General features: G+C 35.9%; 1 protein-coding gene across 9 annotated transcripts in view; it reads left to right on the forward strand.

Annotated features, from left to right (window-relative positions):
- Nucleotides 1-17,737, forward strand: part of LRBA (LPS responsive beige-like anchor protein) — a 370,012-nt gene that overhangs the window by 117,128 nt on the left and 235,147 nt on the right. For 8 of the 9 annotated variants that reach the window (XM_059843942.1, XM_059843943.1, XM_059843945.1 and 5 more), the window contains 2 exons: nt 4,624-4,688; nt 15,255-15,363. In XM_059843942.1, the coding sequence (XP_059699925.1) occupies nt 4,624-4,688; nt 15,255-15,363 (174 nt within the window). Of the gene's footprint in view, nt 1-3,725; nt 3,798-4,623; nt 4,689-15,254; nt 15,364-17,737 lie in introns of those variants that run through there. The other variant, XM_059843950.1, reaches the window with a different exon arrangement.

Consider the following 17,737-nt stretch of genomic DNA (forward strand, 5'->3'; position numbering starts at 1 on the left):
GCTTAACATGCAGTCTAACTTTTTTTAATTATGAAGAACCCAGCTGAGATATAATCTACTTTTCACTATATGTTCTTTATTGTTGAGTTCATTCAAGCCTGTAGTGGATGTGGTGCTGAGAGAGTGCTGACACCAAGTGCAAACACTGCTGAAAAGTTCTTGATAGTTTACTTTAGGCACTTAAAGATTAGTGTATCTCTCTATGAACAAGTTTTTCATGCAGATTTGACCTTTACTCTAGGATATAATATGTCTCTTAGTCATATGTTAACACATTTTCCCACCCTGCTCCTTAGTGCCCCATTCATAGTTGTCAGTACCAAAGTCATCCTTCTCCTTTGTTTCATAACCAAAATAAATTATCAAAACTCCACCAGCTTTATGGGAAGGATGGATTAGTGAAGAATTTTCTCTTTTTTGCCTGCTGATGAATCTGTGTTTCCATTGCTAGATATAATCCTTAATTGTAGAATATGTTAAACTGTTTAGAAGGATGTTTTTTTAAGTTTCTGAAAAAATGAATTTTTAAGGAGCATGCATGTGTACATATACGTGAATGAGAGCAGCAGAAAAGTTTGTTACAGTTGGAAATAGAGCAGTTTTCATCTATTTTCATCTATTGGAAATGTTTTAAATATTCTGTTCAAGATCCTTAATTGCTTAGCCATCAGACTAGTTGATGGGTTGGTGTTGGAAATGTTTGTATATGCCTTGAAGAATGTATGTTTTGAGGTATTAAAAGAATTGTAGAATGGCTTGAGTTGAAAATGACCTAAAGAACATCTAGGTCCAACACCCCTGCCATAATTGTTTAAAACACTATTAAATTACTTTACCAAGGGTGTACAGCTGAGAGGGGATATGTCCATTTGCTGCCTACGGGCAAGCATTTCAAATTCCAAACCAACAAAAATATGCATCAACAAAATTTTCTTGGTATTTGTTTGAGTGATTTTCAGTTTAGGAATGGTTATATTGGGCTACATAAAGGCTCCACTTTACTTCTTGTCCTATCTCCAACTATATACACAAAGACATGCTCAAAAAGAATAAGGTAGGACAAGTATGATACTCTTCCACTCTCCAGCAATTTTTGCTCAGGGTATTCCTGAATTGGATGCAGTTTCTCTGTATTTAGCCAATATTAATGTGTTTATTTTTTTTGATATGTACTTTCCTCTGGATCCTATTGAACTTTTAATCACCATGGTATGCTTTTGGTGGTAGATTCTTTACACATTGCATAAAGAACCACCTGCATTCTTTGTTTTGAAGCTGGATCCTGCTATCTGCTGCTTGCAGGAAAAGGCTTTTTGGGTAAAGAAGCACTTCGTGAAGTATTTGATCTGAACAAGGATACTCAGAATGGGTAGGAAGCCAATAACAAATAAAAAAAATCAAATTCAAGGCAGAATTTTTTTAATAACTTCATTTTTCTGATCATTCTATGTGATTAGAGATGTACCTTGTTTTCTATGAAAGGAAAGATGAGGATGAAAAAGCATGAAAGACTTTTAAATGCATCCGAAGATTGAGATAGCTATGCATACACATGTAGGCACAATGACATAAAGTGGGATGTACAAGAACTGAAACCTGTTTGCTACACTAATCTTTTCGCTGTCTATGGTCTTATCCAGCTTGTGGTATTTTGTATGTTTTGGTCTTTGGTTATAGTCTAGTGCATGCTGTTGGTCTTGGTATTTTCTAGAAAAAAGTAAATATAGTAATTTATGAGTTTTATTAGAGAATTTGGTGCTGTCATACAACTGATCATTAGTTAAGGTTAATTAAAAACCTCCACTGTTTAATAGATTAAATAACCCCAGCATTACTCAAATAGGACAACAGGTCATGATACGAACCTCGAGGGAGATGATTAGTTTCTGAAAGGAGGGGTTTAAGACCCCTACTGTTTAATGTTTTCATTTAATGACCCTTGTGCACTCAGTAAGACTGTGCTAATGAAACTTGTTATGATATAAAATTAAAGCTATAGAGGACTGGGATGTATTTTTGCTCACTTCAGAGTTGTGCTGCATAGAAAGGAAATGTAGTCTCTTATTCCATACAAAGTTATAATTCAGATGAGGTTTGCAGCACCATTTCAGGAAAGGTTTTAATCCTTGCCTAGGGTACTTTTGGGGCTATTTAAAGTTTCTATTAAGGAAATAGGTGACACAGTAATGAGTTCGTAAATTTCCTTATCAGACAAAGTATTTGAATAAGATGTGATTTCCTTTTTGTGTCCTTTTCATGGTGATTTTTCATCTGAGTTATTTGTGATTGTGTCTAGTGCTTCTTGGTTTTCCCCTTTCATTGCTTCACTGTTGAGTGTTCAGTGACCAAAAGCATTAGAAGTAGATGATGTCTCTTGGTCACTAAACATTTAGAGCCACGGGAAATGATAGTCAATTACCTACAGCTTAGAACAGGTATGAAATTATCGACTCAGCTGATCAGCCCTTCCTCAGAAAAGTGCTGAAATGTGTTTTGTAGTTATTTAGTTGCATTAGTGGTTGAGTTTGAAGCTTTTAACATGTTTTTTTCCCTGATACCTTTGGGAGATGGATAACTAAGATGCTGATATAATAATGCAATATGTATACTGAGTGTAATTGTTTGAGAGTGAACATATACTGTGGGGAAATATTGAATGGATCATGAAAGATGAAGACCATTAGTCTTTTCTTTCAACTATTAAAATAAGCTTTAGGGTGTGTTCAGCTGTGATTTATGAAAATGTTTTGACTAACACCTTCTTTGATGATGTCTGATGTAGAGAAAAATGCTGAAAAGTCTCATGATAAATGCACTTTCCTTTCACTTTTGGCAGCCTCCATCTTCACCAATTAAATTTTCAAGTATTGTTGTGAGCTCTTTAGAAAGCAGAACAGCAGATGGACAGTGTCATAAATGGAAAAAAATATTTCGCTTTCCTTCAGTTTTCTCACACTTCAGCTAACAGAATAGTTTCAGTTATCATTATATAAAGGTAAATATTTAGAACCTGATACTACATTTAAAACCTCTTAGAAGGATTATTTGCATATGCTCTTTTGTTTAGAATATTAGAAACTAAAAGGCTTTTTTTATTTTTTCCACTAGAATACATTTATAATTTGTGATGAATAATACATCACATGTTCCAATTATTCTGCTTTTAATTCTGACTCCTTGAAAATTGTAATACATTGTTGCAGCTTAAACATGATGAGCATGATGAACATGATAAGCATGTGTTAGGCCTGAAAAAACAGCTTGAGAAATCAGAGTTATAACTTCTCACCTGCATTTGAAATTTGAAAATACTTTTTTTTTTTTTTTTAAATTCCTGTGGGGGCAGAGGGTAGGATTTAAGTTGTAAATAACAACGTTGTTTCAGTGTGTCTGATTAAACCTTTGTCTCACTGACTGAGAGGTAATTCTGCAACACTGAGCACCAAAAAATGCACCCCAACACTGTGTATTAAAAATCTCCTACATTCAGAAATGTGAAATTTGTTTAAGACGTTTTTCCTGTTTTGAACTTATCCCCTGCCTTGGAGCTGATGAGATTTTTTTTTAAAATAACCACAGTGATAAAAGTACTCATGCAGATAATCAGTAGGATTATTATTTCATAGGACAAAGAGTGAAAAAACACAAGGAAGTTGATGTGGAACAGCACATGAAACTTAACTGTCTGTCTGCTGCAGAATCAGTCTTTTGTATTAGAGTAGAAGAGTTGAAGAGTTTAAATGAAGAGTTATATTTGTCCTGTTCTATTTGGCTCTACATTTCCCCCAAAAGATAAGGTACACACTTATTTACTGCTTTAATTTTTAACCAATTTTTAACTTGTTCCTATGTGGTCTGAGATTAAAAAAATCTACTTTCTGTGTTAAGTAATTTTGTTTTCTTTTCATCTTTCAAATGAGGGTAACAAGTCCCAGTGATAGGTCATCTGGGTTGGTTGCTCACCCTGTGTCTCTTATGGGGGCCAGGCAAAACTAATCCTACATGTTTAAGAGGTGTAGAGTTTTGCTTAATTCAAGGTTCAGCTGTATTTAAGGAATATGCAGTGCATGTTAGTCTGCCATTAGCGTTATTTCAGTGTGTTAAGAAAAAAAGTGTTAATGGTGCAATATTTGGATTGTTAACAGATTTTTTTTTAATGAGTAGGGATGACTATGTGGTGCTGAAGTGAGGGTTATTATTAGGAAATATCCCTACTAGGGTTTAAGCTACAAGGGAAATTTTTATATAAGGAATGAGCCTTGCCTTAATGTGAAACAGTTTCTGGCACTATTATGGTTCAAAAAGGCAAAAAGCATCCATGAACAAGAGCAAGTTCAGGATTTTTACATGACATAACAAAAGAAAATTATGGAATCCTTAGTGGGATGGTTTTGGATTTTCTTCTCCCATTAATATGAACCTAAGTAAATCATGCTGCCCTGTTCTTTCATGCTGGCATTCATTGCTTCCTGATCCACACAAAATTAATGCTTTGTGCGTTTGCTGATGGTGCTGTAAGTTGCTAAAGAGGAAGAGAATGTGTATGATTTTGTCTCTGAAAATGCCTCTTCCAAGTTTTGTTTTTATACAGCTAGTTTTCTCTTCTGTTTTGTCTTTACCCAGGAGTGGCAAAACTCTATACAGAAGAATGCTGGCCTGGCCTTTATTGAGCTTGTCAATGAAGGGAGGTAAGTCACAATATTTGATAGCACCTCTGCCTTAGCCTTCAGGGAGTTCTGTGCCTTGAAACTTTTTAAAAATCATTTTTCTTTTTCCTTTTTGTGTAATTTTCTTTGAGTTTTATGAGCATGGTTTCATGTTCTTTAGTACTTTGGTTCAGTTCTAATTCCGAATATGGGATTTTGCAGAATCTTAATGCTCTTTAGTTTCATTAAATACTTTGCTTATCTGTGTGTCATGGATTTTCTTTCTTCCTGTCCTTGTGTACTGGTTAATGTTGAAACTATAATTTGTATTCAGCTAATCTCTTGGGAAAGGGAATTGATATTTGAAAGACATTACTGCTAGGAATTGTGAGATAAGGCTCTGTCTCAAAAATTAGATTCCAGTTTGCTCATTTATTTCTGATCTATCTCTTAAACTAGAAAGGAGGAGAGGCCCTCTGAGGAAAAACCCTCTTAATATTACCAATTAGTTTAATGTTCTATCCATAACTTTATATGTATATTATTGGAACTTATAGAAATTGACAGATCAGGTGATGAGGCCATGCTCTTTGACTTGTAGTCAGTGTTCAGAACCATCAATATTTTATTCATTAATATTGAATTGATTGTTGAGGCAGACTAAGAACAGTATTTACTTTTTTTCTAAAGGATTTTATAAGATGTATTATAAGAAATGCCATTTATTTAAATGTAACTTCAGTTAGTGAGTAACTTCAGCTAGTAAGAATCCAAATAGAAAATAAATTTTACGTGATTAGGATAGCTATCTAACTAAAACTGAAATAGTTTCTCACATAAATTAATATGCTATATAAATATCTTTTTATTATTGTAGAAATGGGGAAATGGCTATTTGTGATTTTTTTTTCTTAAGATGTAGGTGTTCTCAAGATTCATAAAAATAATGGCCATTTTAATTGGTTTTAATGGTTGCATTTTAGTTTATGGTAGGCGAAACACCATTCTGAGGCAGGAAAAACATTTTGCTACTTGTCTTGATCCCAAGGGCCAAGGTAAAGTAACAAGGGTGTTCAGTTACAGTGTTAAGATCTAGCCTATAGTTGTTTCCTATTATGTGAGGCTGACCTGTCTTGACCTTACTTACAAAATGCCTGCTATAAATTTGGCCCTTGATTAATGTTTTATTAGCATAGATAACATAGAGATCCCACACACATGTAAACCACAATGTAAGGTTCATCTGTGTAAGATGATTATCATGTACAAATCAGTTGCTGAGACTGAGCTGTGCATGGCAGTCACCCAGTAGCTATTCAGCTCATCCAGGTCAAGCTTTCTATCAGTAAACTGTTTGGAATTGACTATTTTCTCCTCAAAACATGCAGTGCCCATCACAGACAGATGGAATCACTCCCCCACCTCCATAAACAACATCAATAACTTAGAGTCTAGCCTGAGCCAGAGTGGTTGTCTCAGGGACAAATGATCCCTTGAAGACTAGGAAGTGTGGTTTTGGTTAGCAGAAAACGTCTGTGTAATTGTTACTTCATTTCATTTCTGACGTGTAGCAGAGTTGGGTTTTCTTTAAGGTTTTTTTTTTTTAAGGTGGGAGCATAACATTCATTATGATGAAGAGGAGAGTGGATTAATTTCTTAAAAATGGCTCCTTTTATCTGCCTCCATTTTCCTCCATTGCTGTTTATAGGAGCCTTTATAGTTACTGCTGAATTGCAGTGCTTTGTGTCTTTTCAGCAATCACTAAAATCAAACTATTATCCCTCAAATGATAAGAACTGTAGTCCAGAACTACTCTTTCCTTCTCTTTATGCAATTTGCATATTATTTTTCTTGCACATATGCTAGCACTTGGACTTAAACATCTCAGACCTTGTATTTTATTCTATTTGCTATTTTTTGTATATTTTGGCATTATGGTCTTAGAAACTCCGAAAGCTGAAGTCTTTTAATTGAAACTTAAGAAAATATCTGAAAGATACTGATTTAGACTTTAGCTGCATAGTTATACAATAAAAGCTGAATTTTAAGTTGTTTCTACAAGTACACAAGAAAATATGTCAAAGTAGTTGTAGAAAGGACAGAACTGGTTCAGCATCAGGGAAGGATGGGATAGGGAAGGATGTCTGTAGGGCACCATGACATGAGAGTTACAATAAATAAAATCAAGGTCTGGGAGAGCTGCCTAGAATTTGTGGAATCACAGAATTGCTATTGTATACTGCCTTGGTGGGGGGAATTTGGTCACCCTATAATCTTTGTAAATCTGAGTTCTATTCCCAGTGCTTATTACTAGAGTTTTTGGACTAATGGTGCTATAGGATATTCCAGCTTGAGGTATGTTCTATTGGGTTTTTATTATTGGGCACGTAAGATGACTGAAAAATCTTCCTGGAAGAAGTCTAGAAGGGGAGATGTAAATCTCTGTTCTACTTGCTTTCAAATGTATTTTTTGCTTTTATGTGAAAGGTATGAATGTACCTCTCTCCCTCTCAGCGGTTGGAAGTTTTAGATATAGGCTTGCCGTGTTTTGGCTAGGATTCCCTAGACAGAAATATGTGCAGAAAGTTTGCTTCTGGGACTCGTAAGGTCTGTAGTGTGTGTGCTGCATTCAGAATATGTTGGTAAGAATTTCTTCATGTTCACAAGTAGCTAATGTCTTCCACAGAAAAGTTGCTCCCTGCCTTTCCAGGTTGATCACACCCATTTCATGTGTAGAGCAGAATTGATTAGTTTGTGCCCAGTGAAGTTTTGAGTCTTGAACTGAAAGCAAATCTCTGAACAGGAGGCTGGTGTGTGGAAATACAGAACTGTAAAGCTGCCTAAAACAGAAATACACAACTGAAGGCCTGAAGTCCAGGTTACAAGCATAGTAAAAAGAAAAAAGCCAGTGTAGAAATCCAGCAAGTTAGAGAATGTAAGGTAAAGGAGCAGGTATTGAAGAATAACCTCTCTCTATGCAGTAAAAGATACATCAGTTTCAATACATTGCTACGTTTAACATTAATCTGGTTTTAGTAAAAAGTAGTAAGTATTGTATTTTGTTATTGTAGTGTCTGGGAACACTATTAATGCTCTTTGAAACCTTGTTAAAAAGGTGCCTGTACCCACGGCTCCTCCATGTACTGAGCCATCTGTGCAGCAGAAGGATAGGTTGTGAAATGTTTTCCTTAGCCTGCTGAACTTCTGTCAGTCTGGATTTCATTCTTTGTGCTTGCCTTTCACCTTTGGATCCTCCCTTTAGGAGGAGTCTGTTTTGGAGCCTGAACCTGAGAACTTTCTGGCAAGGGAATTTGTTCAGAACCAGAACCATCCTTTAGGTGGGATCTAGTTCACTGCCATGGCCAGCCCTCTCCTTTGGAGATTTCTGAGGTGCCCAGACGGATTCTTTTTTTGCACCCTGGAACTAATTATGTTTCCTCCTTACGCACAAGATGTGGAGCTGTTATTTATGAACTAAACCAAGCTCAGCTTTGTTTTATTTCCTTGCATGTACAAATGGCTCTTTTGCTAGAGCTTGATTTCCTGTAGTTGACTAGTTAGCGAGCAACTCCTGTGCTGTGTGAAGGTTAAAACCCTCTGCTGTCGCTGTGATTCATTAGCACACTTTAGTGTGAAGCTTCTCTTATGCTGGAGCTTGTTTTCTGTATCAGTCAGGGCACTAACAAACATACTTGGAGCTTGAGACCAGGCATGACAGTTATTATCCCCTTTGGGGTGATAATGGGTTTGGCATGGCAGGGGTTGAGGGATCAGTCTCCTAAGCATGCTGCAGCAATTATTCTTTCCAATTTTCAGTTGAAGAGACTCTAGAAGATGCTTGATTTTAATATTCTGAAGCACACTTTTCTTGGCCATCTGAAGAATTATAGAACAATGTTCTATGCTTACATTTTTATACACTGTAAATGGATATTTGCTTAAAAAAGTCCCAAAATGTTTGGTTTAAAGACAATCTCTTTAAACTAGCAGAATCCATGTATAATTTCCTCTCCTTACCTTTGCTTTTTCAAATCCTTATTCAAACAAGGCAACCCAAAACATAAGGATTCACAAGTGTGTCCATGATTGTTTTTCTGTAGCTTTTTTTTATTGCCCTGTTCTTTGTTGTCTAATGAGGAATGAAATCTAATCAAAATTCTCCCCACTGTATCAGAGCATTTTCTGTGTCTTTCAGTGTAGTTGAAAACAGCTTTTTTTTTTTTTTTCTTTTCTGAAAGGAATCTTGCAAGGGATTTTGTGCTCCCTTGGATTTAAAATTATTATTTTCGAGACACTATAGCCTTCTATTAAAAATATTTGTTGGAATTATACAATTAATTCAAAAGTTATTGGGAGAAGAAGGAAGGCAAACAGAATGCAAATTTAACATCTGTAGCAAGTAAAAACTCCATCAACCAACTGAAAAAAAGTCCCAAACCTCTCCAGAAACAACCAAATGCAATGATATTATGCTCTCAATACATAAGATCTAATAGTATAAAATCTGGAATGCTGTAATCATCTATATTTCTATGGCTGAGGGGGGTGGGGAGGAATTTAAGAACTGTACTAACAAAATTTCAACATATGTCACCTGCTGTTCCTTGTCTTAAATTCTGTGTATTGCTTTTGACTGATCATGGATGCAGATATTTTTAATATTGGAATACCTGGCAATCAAGCTGGCTGGGCAATTATTTGGATGCTTTCTGAAAGGAAAATAGGGGACAGATGTAGGCTGCCCCATTCAATTGTCTCTCACTCACAATGCTGCGGTCACTCTCAAGGAATGAATGTTGGAGGGTTGTGTTGCCATAGGAGCAACTACTGTGATGGAAAAACAGTTAGAAAAATACAGCTATTAATGAAAAAATGGGTGATAACTGACAGACTTTATGCATAATTGACCAGAAAAGGCTCTGGAGAAAAATGATAAATGCAGTCTGGTCCAAAGTAGAATTGATTACTGCCAGTCCACTCCCTGTGCTGTAGCCTCCTTGTCCTGAGATTCTGATGACATAGAACCTGCACCTCAGTATTGTTTTGTAAGAAAAAAGACATATTTTCCACATTTCCTTGCTTTTTGTTTTTTAACAACCCTTTCTGTATAAGTGGTACGTTTTGTAAAAGAGATTTTTGATTATTTATTTTCTGAGTCTTGATGTTATTGTTTTGGTTTGTTTAAAAAAAAGAAAAAGCAGCTTTGTTAATGTGTGAATTTGAATACATAAGATCATTAGGCTAGACTTAAAACAGCATTTTAAATGTGCTGAATGTTAGGAATTGTAGCCTGAATGTGTTTCAGAGCTGGATAAGTTGACTTGGGTGGGGTTCTTGGCGCTACCTAATTTTTTCGTGTGCATGTGTGTGCACTAAGATAATTTGTGATGGGCACAACCATTTAAAAAACCAGTTCTTTATCTCACTGAGTTTTGAAGGGTATGTATGTGGCAAAGGTAGGTTTTGCTTGTGAGACTACATAATTAATTTTCTGGGTCTGTGAAAAAGGAAATTCATAAACCGTTTTTGAGCACCTGGGAGTTCTGAAATGTTTTTTTAATATAGAAAGTTTTTGATAACATCTGCTTTTTAAACAAATAAATTATTGCAAGTGTAACAAGAAGGTATATGTGCTGTATTGTGTGCATACCTGTACTTTACTATTGCCATCTGATGGGACATTTTCAGAAATCATCTCCAATAGTACTGTGTAGTTTTCAATGGTCTCTGCCATGTCCTAAGAGGCTCTACTAGATAGAAAATACTGGATCTTCCCTCAGCTGCCTTTTCAAACTTCTGTTTCATTTAATGCTAGTGTCCAGATCAGCACTTTGGTGAGTCTGCACAGCTTTGGGGCGCCTTTTTTTTTTTTTTTTCCCTCCTCACATTTTAGGTCAATAAATTTGTTCAAACTTCAGTCTTTAAGACTTTATGGACTAACTATATTCTTTGAGAATTCAATAGAGTATCTGTATAGTATAGTATCTGTGTTCCACAAAGCAATTGTAAAACACCCTTGCAACAGTAATTCCACTACTTGGCACATTGATCCCATAAAAGTCCACATATATCCATGTAGAACATATCCCCTCTTGAAGTCAGAGAATCTTCTACATACCAAGTTTATGAGGAAGGAGTGCAAGTAGGAGAAGTTACCTTGCTTGGCAGTCTCAGAGTTCTCTGTTGTGCAGCAGCTGTAACTTACAGTCTCTCCCCACAGTAGTTTGTGATAGATTTGTTGCCAGTGTCAGCTAAGAAGCTTTTTTCATACTTTGAATAAAACTGATAATTGTTAGACATCAGTAATAATAATCTAGAATTTGTCAATCTCTCACTTTTGCTTTGCACATTTCTGTTTATTTTTTTGCCTCTTGTGCCTCTTAATCTTTCCTTGCTATAAGGAGCAGCTTTTTTACTTGCTCATCTGAACATTCATCAGCCAGAAATTGGAGTAAGACTTTTAGTTCTGTGTCACATAGTTTTTCAGCATAACAATGAAAATCAGTCTATCTCATGTATTTGGCTGGAACTCCTTCTCTCAGTGGTTTAGCACTTCATTCCTGACCCAGCAAAATATGCAAGTATATATTTAACTTCCAGCATGGAATCCATCCCTTTGCTTCTTTTTACTAGGCTGCTCATCTTTTCAAAATTTAGCGCATGTTTCAAAATATTTCACTCTGGAAAAAAAGTGCTTGGGAAGAAAAGTTTGTCTAAGACCTTGAATCTGGTGTGCACTGCAAGCAGAAGAGTAGCCCCCGTACCCAGAGTCTTTGCACTCATAAATGATCATGTCTAAATTCTACAAAATGTGTCCATTCACACTCCATCCACATTCTTCTTGTATTAAGATCAGGAAAATAATAATTCAATAGCATGTAATAAATAAGAACAAACAAGAAGAGAATCTGTCAGGATGGTGGAGTGTAAATCAGCACAATCAACACCATTTTGGTGTTTAATAGTACTGAAAAAAATCAGCAGATATATGAGATAATATAAGGCGAGCGTGGTCCGTGGACCTTCATACAGGGATTATGAAGCATCAGCAAGAAGGAAACTATTAGACTTGAGTTTATCTTTTAGCTTGGGTGTGCATACTTTGAAAAAGACAAAAAATTCAATCTGTCTGTTTATTCAAAAAAGGGAAAAGCTGTCATTTTGCTGTAAAAAAAAGTATTTAATGTGTTTTAGATGAAATTTTTGTTTCACTGAAAAAGAACTAATGTCATCTAGTTGCTGGGAAAAAAAAATCAGGATAAAAGCAAAAAAATGGTTAGGGAATTTTTGTTTGTGTTTTTTTGTCTTTGTTTTAATTGACAGTAATTTCCTTATTATAAAACTGTTTTATGGGAGAAAATGGTGTAAAATATCTTTTTGGTCTGGCGCAGGTTGCCCAGAGAAGCTGTGGATGCCCCATCCCTGGAAGTGTTCAGGCCAGGCTTAATGGGGCTCTGAGCAATTTGCTCTAGAGGAAGATGTCCCTGCCCACAGCATTGGGTTGGAGATGATCCTTAAGGTCCCTTCCAACTGAAACAAATTTCTGATTCTATAAGCTTCAAGCCTTATTTAAAAAAAAAAAAACAACCCCAAACAAAGAAAAAAACCCCAAACCAAAACAAACAAACAAACAAACAAAAAACCACCCAAAAAAACCCCAAAACCAAACACCAAAAAACCCCCCACAAACAAACAAAAAAAAAGAGCATCTCTCTGGAAGCACTCCTATAGGGTGAACAGAATGTACAGACTTGATGGAGGAAATGAAATTGTTTTCAGGAAGACGTTCATGATCTATTTCCATGGGAGGCCAAAGCAGGAACCAGAAAAGACCATTATGATCCTTTAAATCCATGAAGTGCCACTTATTGTCTTAGTGAGGAGAATCAGATGTTTCTAAACATTTTTTTCTTAAGAAAGCTTTTGTTACCTGATCTAGGCAATTAAGTTTATAGGCTCTCCCACATGTACAAAATGTGTTGTGTGTAGTTTGGAATAGAGCTAATTCTTCAGCAAGAGTCAGAATCCCATCCTTGCTTCAGCAGTGGTCTGCCCACCTGGGAACAGTTGTTTTATTGACAGCAGTGAGCTACACTCAACAAATTTCTGTTCAACATTTTGTTACCCTTAAATGGAAAACTAGCAGCTGCCAAGGTTCCCAAAATTTGTCTTTAGTAGGTGATTAAAATTTCATTTTAAACATATAAGCAGAGGTGTGTTCATTTTTACAGGTGCTGTGAGCTCATATTTGCCTTTGATTTTTATTGATGGCTACAGACTCCTCTATTATATCATGCCATCATTACATTTATTTAAGGAGATATATATATATATTTACTGTGCAAATTTCCATACTTAAGTGGTAAATTCAAAATAGAAATCTGCGAGGTATGCCATGTATGTGGATACTGTTTTCATAAAGGAACTCCACACTGCCCTAGATGATAATGCAACTTGAATTATTTGTTATAAGAAAGCTAATCCAAGCATATGCAGTGTTTAAAAAGGTTGAACTGAAAAGAAAAATTTAAATTTTAAGTTCTTGAATGTAAAAAAGAAAAAAAGAAAATTCATGTCTCAGTTTCATCTACCTGACCCCAGTGTGGAATATCATAAAGAAAGTGAGGAAAGTGTGTGGGATTAGGAAGGTTGAGGGTGACAGAAGAAACCCCTGATCCATAGGAGACAAAGTTCGTCCTGGACCCTGAAGTGTATTTGCTTTCACTAGGTACGCCTCTGATCTGTTTGGACAATGTTGTTCCTGTGTGAGGGAATGTAGTTCTGTGCTTTGTTTGGAACACATCCATCCTTTCTGGACATGCATAGCAAGTGCTGGGCTGCTTTCCAGTTATCTACCATGTTTTCTAGATAAAAAGGAAAACCATGTTGTAAAGGAAATTATTATATAGGGTGATTTCATAAACAAATGAAGAAAAGTGGGACTCAGAGTGATATCGTAGTACGTGAGCATTTGTGATCCCCTTAATTTTTTAACAGTTCTTAGTTCAATAAAAAAGAGTTTATTTAAATTCTTATGTGTCAGATTTGAATGTGCTACTGGAGATCATGGAGAAAGAGCCAAAAACTTGGAATCTGCTCAGATTATTGCTTATACAGTTCCTTGTTGCTGGTTTGTCACTAATGCATGCAGATAAATTGGCAGAATTGTACGTTTGCTGCTCAACAGCTGCATCTATTCTAACAGTGAGTAAAAATAAAAAAAAAAAAAAAGAGCTTATAATGTGGTTTCAAACTAGTGGCTTTTGTACAAGCCTCCCCAAACAGAAAGTGAAATCACATCTCGAACAGTGAATTGTGCATATTTCTTATTTCAAGACTTCATGGGGAGAATCTAATCCACCAACTTGACTGGTTCCTGAGCTTGTGGCCTCATGTGGCTGCTGGGCTGCAGTTTTCTGGAATGAGAGGGGCAGTGAACAAGGAGCTTCAGGTGTTGTTCTGCCTCTGGATTTCTTCTCATGGAAGCAGGCATGTGACCTGCAAGTCTCCTGCAAGTGTGGGATTCTGAAAGCATAGGAAAAGAGAGAGCAAAGCATCACCCTTTCAAAATACAGTAAGAGATAGGTGGATCCTTATTTCAGATAAATAAGTTATTTGGGTTAAAATAAACATTGGATGCATTAGAAGACATCCTGCATAATAAATTCTGTGTTTGTAAAGAAAGCCTTTCAATACGCTCTGAACTTGTTGAAATGTACTTTAGTTTATATGTGCAAAGAAAGCAAGTGATTTTACATTCTGCTACTCTTTTTTCTACAACTGGAAACCTTACAAAAAAAAAATTAATAACAGATATTTTTAAGATTTAATCTCTAGAGCATGTAATGGATTTATCTGGTGTTTCTTTGAGTGATCCTGTGGAAATATGCACCTTCTAAAACAGTGTGACTTGTGTATAGCCAGTTTCAACTTTATGAATTGCAATGTAACTAATTAAAAAGGAAATGTTTTTAGTAACAATATGTGAACTCAGAGAATAATTGGGTTGTAATTCAATCTGTCAGCTCTGCTGTCATTCATAAACTCAGGGTTTATGAAGGCCTCAGAAATCTCAGTTTGAATTACAGCTTTATTCTGTACATAACCTGTAACAATGTATATCTTAGCATTTCATCTGTGAGACTGAGAATGCTTTGTAATCCTGAAAATATTACTTAAATGTATACTTAATGTAAAATTTCAATCTTGCATTTGGAGGAAAAACTGTATTGCATTGCAATTTTTTAAATTTAGATTTTACATCAATTATGTCAGAGCTTTAACTGTGGATGTTTATATGCAAAAATGCTTACTTTATATGGTGGTGGATGTGAAAGATTTTTTTTTTTAATATGTCTCTATTTTAGGTAAAACAAATGACTGTCTGGAGTGTTTACATTTTATTTAATATTTACTTTGGTTTACTATAGAAATACTATTTTACTAGTTGCCAGAGAATTACCCCCAACCTTATTTATACTGTTTTCTTAGGACAATAAAGTCAGTCATAAGAGCCCAACATATTTGCAAATATATACACTGTATTTCCAGATTTTTATTTTTTGACTTCTTCTCTTAAGGCATTTCCTAAATATTCTCTGTCCTCAGGTTGCTGAGTCAAACCATGAAGGAGCATCTGGTACGAGTGGCTAATGAAGCAGAATTTATCCTGAGCAGACAGAGGGCAGAGGATATTAATCGCCATGCTGAATTTGAGGTAAGAAAGGAAATCTTGTCTCAAAAAAGCAAGACACAAAGGCATAACCATCCCACTGTGTATAAGATTCCAGGCTGTGATACGGGCTTTGCAGGCCTCAGGAGGTTCCACTCTGAATGGTGTTTTGCAGTTGTAGGGTGATTTGATAAGTTTGCTGCTAACTTTGATGGAAAAACAGGCTGAGCAGAGCTCAGAACTTGCTGAAATCTGCACACCATAGATTGTAGGGGAAAGAATTTTATCATACCTATGCTTCTCTTTTCCATTTAGCAAATATCACTGTATGTGTTAAAGCTGCTTAGCATCACAGTCAAGATACAGGTCTGAAAAAAACCACTTTGCTGAAGATAAGTGGTAACAGGCTGTGAAGAGCAAAATGAGAAATCACTTTCTTTTATCGTTTTGTATCATCTGCTATTTAACTAATCCCTCTCTAAAGCCATTCTCCCTATGTTTTACATGCCTCAGTGTGGTTTAGTTATGTTTTCATATTTTCACCCCACTTAAGGGAATCTAAAGTGAAATTATGGTCTCTGTTTTTGTAATAAACTTGTATTACTTCAAACAAAAATAGAAGCCTGTTTTCTGAGTCACTTTGCTCATACCTCCAATTTAGGGTCTTTGTTACATTATATATCAGCTTTCCTTGTGCTTTAATTATTGGGTAAATGAAAATGAAGCTAAGTCTCTCTCAATTCACTAATATTCTTCTTAAAGAGTAGTTTGTCTTTCTTCTGACATGTGGTATTACTTGTGGTTTTGTTTTTAAAATGAAGCATTAAGAGATTGAAGGCACATTTGTGTTTAACGTATTTCTAAACTGTTTTCCTCTTAAATCTTTACTTGGAAAAATACTCCCCAAAGATGAAAGCATATTTGTCTTAGACAGTGCTTATGTTCTAAAGGTCATCTGTGTTGGCCCCAGGATTCAAGCTGTGCGTTGTCTAATAACATATCTGCACTTCATCTAGAGCTAGTTACCCCCTCCTGCAAACAGAGATGTTGGAAGGTATCTACAGTACCGTTCTGCAATGGTGAAATAGCAGGCATGTTTCATTTATTACATCAAGGGTTTGGCGACAGTCCTGTGGAGATGAAAAGTGCATCCTTTTGCTCTGTTGCCTGATAATCATTGGACTGGGACATGCTTGACATCTTTTGCTCTGGATTTATGCAGAAGCTCCATGCATGACATGGTGTTATTGATTAGATGAGCAGCCCACTTTTTCCCTTCAGATGCAAACTATTTGCAAAGAGGGGGGTGTGTATATAGGAAATGTGAGAGAAATGAAGTGTTCTCTCATATAAATACAGGCTCTCTGTGAATACTGTTGTTCAGTGACAGCTGCACTCTTAGCCCTGGTTCAGCCTCAAGATACCTTTTATGGTGTCTGGAAGAAATTTAAACGGAGCATCAACTTACATTTTTAATATAGCTCTGGGTTCTGCTGTGACAAATCTCCAGGATGAGAGTTGACTGATATTTTAGGCTGATGCTGGTTTGAATCTGTCCTGTCTCAGCAGTTGTGGCTCAAGAGGTTTAACTTATCAGGTGGAACTTAATGGAAAATGGTGTACTCAAATATGAGTGGTCTGTTTATCCAGTTTAGTTTTGTTCCTGTGTTGGAAAGACTTTGATCTGGCATGACTTCCACAGGTGTAGAAAGTAAGGATGTACAACTGTTGGATTCTATGAAATTTGTAAAGAACCTGATGTCTGTAGCAGACTTCAGTCAGTGTTGTGTTCCTTTGTGGAAAGAGGAGCCATTAGTCATATCCATCTGAGTCTGCAGGTAACAATCAGAAATCATGTTAACAGTCAGAAATTCTGGTGTTCCATGTTCTATCCATGTCTTAAGATGTAATAGCTGAAGAAAGTGAGCAGAGTGATTCTATAAGATTTAGCCCAGGAAAATTATGTGTATGAAAATGTTGGTTTGATAACATTTAAAAGTGTTTTGTGCTTCTGGTAATTACTAGTTGCAGATTTTTTAAAATAAATGGTTGGGATGGGCATGTTTGGTTCAGATAAGAAGAAAGTTTTGCCCTCTGAGTGCTATGGAGAAAGGAGATGAGACTGGTTGATGAGACTGGTTGAGGAGGGGTAAAGGTCCTCAGATGAGAAAGATGAGAAATAAGGAAAGAACTCTTACCCTTCTTCTTTTTTTTTTTTTTTTTTTTTTAGTTCAGACTTGCAAGTCTGGTGTTTCATATTGCATATGAAATAATCCACGTTAACACTGGGTCAGCAAAAATCCAACCCCCAGTTTCTTTTTAAAGATCTTAAGGATATTTACTGATACCTGATTGTAATTCTCCATTTCTAAAAGTCATGATGAAGATGAGCCTTGCAATATCTGAGTCAGATTTTGAA

This window comes from Haemorhous mexicanus, chromosome 4, assembly GCF_027477595.1.
Source record: "Haemorhous mexicanus isolate bHaeMex1 chromosome 4, bHaeMex1.pri, whole genome shotgun sequence".
Lineage (NCBI taxonomy): Eukaryota > Metazoa > Chordata > Aves > Passeriformes > Fringillidae > Haemorhous > Haemorhous mexicanus.